Raw genomic sequence first — 2174 nt, 5'->3', positions numbered from 1 at the left:
CCACAACCAGATCTTCTTCTTATTTTCTGAGGAACCATCACGAACTAGACTCACAAGGCCACTATCATATGAAGCAGAAACCCCACTGTCCATAGTACAATCCACCACTCTTTCTACCACTGACAATCTTCTCCTTGGTATGAATGTCTTGAAAAACACAATGGGTAGGAAAGAATGTGGCCACACAATTATGAGTTTTAGTTAGTTGACTAATAGAAATAAGGTTACAATTTAAGGAAGGAACAAACAACACATTATGTAAAGACAAATCAGATGAGAAGGATACCGTGTCGCCTCCTAGAACAGGAGATGACACACCATTGGCATTAACAATAAATGGTTTAGAACAGACAGATGAAAGATGACTAAAAACAGAACAATCAGAAGTCATATGATCCGTAGCACCTGTATCAATTATTCATGCACCATTACTAGTACAAGCAGAAGTACTCAAAACAGAGTTAGAGATACCTGACTTGGCAACAAAATTGGAGGAACTAACAGAGTTCACCCTGGAACTTGAGTTATCAACCTTCGGATTAGAAGAAAAAGCCTTCACTCCCTTCGGATGCCACTCTGGATAGCCATGAAGCTTAAAACATTTTTCTACCATATGGGTCGTATCCCCACAATGGGTACACTTCCGATCAACCTTCTTAGCATCCGTGGTAGAAAATTTTTGGGTTGCCATTGCTGCTACCCCAGTAATTGCAACACCACCCAACATGGCCTTTTGCCTATTTGCTTCAGAACACACAATAGCATAGGCAGCCTGCAGTTTAGGTAGAGGTACCATAGCAAGAATACAACCTCGAACTCCATCTAGATGAGAATCTAAACCCGCGAGGAAAATATACAATCGTTGAGAATTAACCATGGTGGTGTACTTCTCAACATCACTAGCATAGTCCATGATGCATGGTTCAATTGCATCAATGTCTTGCCACGGTTTTTGCAACTTACCAAAATAAGAAATAAGTGAACCACCATTTTGTCGCACAGAGATCACTTCACAATGAAGTTGATATGCCTTAGAGGCATCTTGACTCACTGTGTACGTCTGTTTGGCTGCATCCCAGATATCTTTGGCCGTGGGTAATCGAATAAAAAGGGATCGGACTTCGTTAGTCATAGCAGCAAGAAGCCATGACTTAACTATGCAATTTTCATCCTCCCATGCTTCGAAATCATCGGAATTAACATCCTTCGGAGCCGCCCTTGTCCCTATGATAAAGCCTCATCTTTTTCGACCTCTTATTTTATTTTGAACAATAAGAGCCCAGTCAATATAGTTTGAGCCATCAAGTTTCTCAGGAGAAATTAATGACAACACAGCCTGGGAACTCAGCATAGGAAGAGGAGGAGGAGGCTTCGGACCAACCACATTATTGGTCATATTCAAATCTGTAGCCGAGAAACCAAAGGGAGGTGTTTCAGACATGGTGTCCGCTGAACCGAAAGAGGTGCTGCACGAAGAGATTGCACACAGAACAACCACTTACCCCGCCGATCATTGCACCGCAAAGAGCACCTCTGGTCGTCGCACAGCAGACTGTGCCGGTTGTCGCACAGCAAAGAGCACATCCGGTTGTCGCACAGCAGGCTGTGTCGGTCGTCGCACAGTAAAGAGCACCTACGGTCGTTGCACAGCAGGCTGTGTCCCAGCCAATCACACGCACCGCCGACCGATCGCATGCACAGCCGATTGCACACCTAATCGCACAGCCGATCACCTCCGGTCGTCGCTGCCAGTCGCGTCGCACAGTAGGTCGTGGCACCGCAGTCAGTCGCACAACCAGTCACGCCCAATCCAAACAGAACCATATCAGGTTGCAAAATACAGCAGCAAAGTCCAATCCGAACAGAGACAAAGTCCAATCCGAACAGAGACAAAGTCCAATCTGAACAAACACAGAGAACTCGACGCAATCTTCCGGCGAGCGAGATCAAAAAATCGATCAAGGAAGGGAAACAAGTATGTTGCAGCAGAAAGACAACACGTTTTGTTTCTGTCTTGATCGATCCCACGTTCGCCCTATAGTGAAGAATGGTGAGTAATATATTTAGACAAGGCAATGACCAAGATAGATCCTTAAGCCATTCAGAACCACCATGACCGAACCTTAATACCTATGTGAGAAGAGAGGTGATTAAGGTCGGCTTTGATACCATGA

The 2174-nt window shown here is 44.8% G+C and overlaps 1 protein-coding gene across 1 annotated transcript; it reads right to left on the bottom strand.

Moving 5' to 3' along the window:
* Positions 1-418: 418 nt before the first annotated feature.
* Positions 419-1132, bottom strand: LOC147291846 (uncharacterized). Its single transcript, XM_086236042.1, has one exon. It carries the CDS (start codon positions 1130-1132, stop codon positions 419-421), a length of 714 nt encoding a protein of 237 aa, XP_086092168.1.
* Positions 1133-2174: the final 1042 nt, after the last annotated feature.

The sequence above is a fragment of the Dryas octopetala genome, chromosome 3, assembly GCF_963921425.1.
Source record: "Dryas octopetala chromosome 3, drDryOcto1.1, whole genome shotgun sequence".
Lineage (NCBI taxonomy): Eukaryota > Viridiplantae > Streptophyta > Magnoliopsida > Rosales > Rosaceae > Dryas > Dryas octopetala.
This window is presented reverse-complemented; position numbering and strand designations above follow the sequence as displayed.

What these genes read in the sequence shown, in the direction of transcription:
- LOC147291846 (XM_086236042.1), bottom strand. Translation starts at nt 1,132, where the DNA reads ATGACTAACGAAGTCCGATCCCTTTTTATTCGATTACCCACGGCCAAA.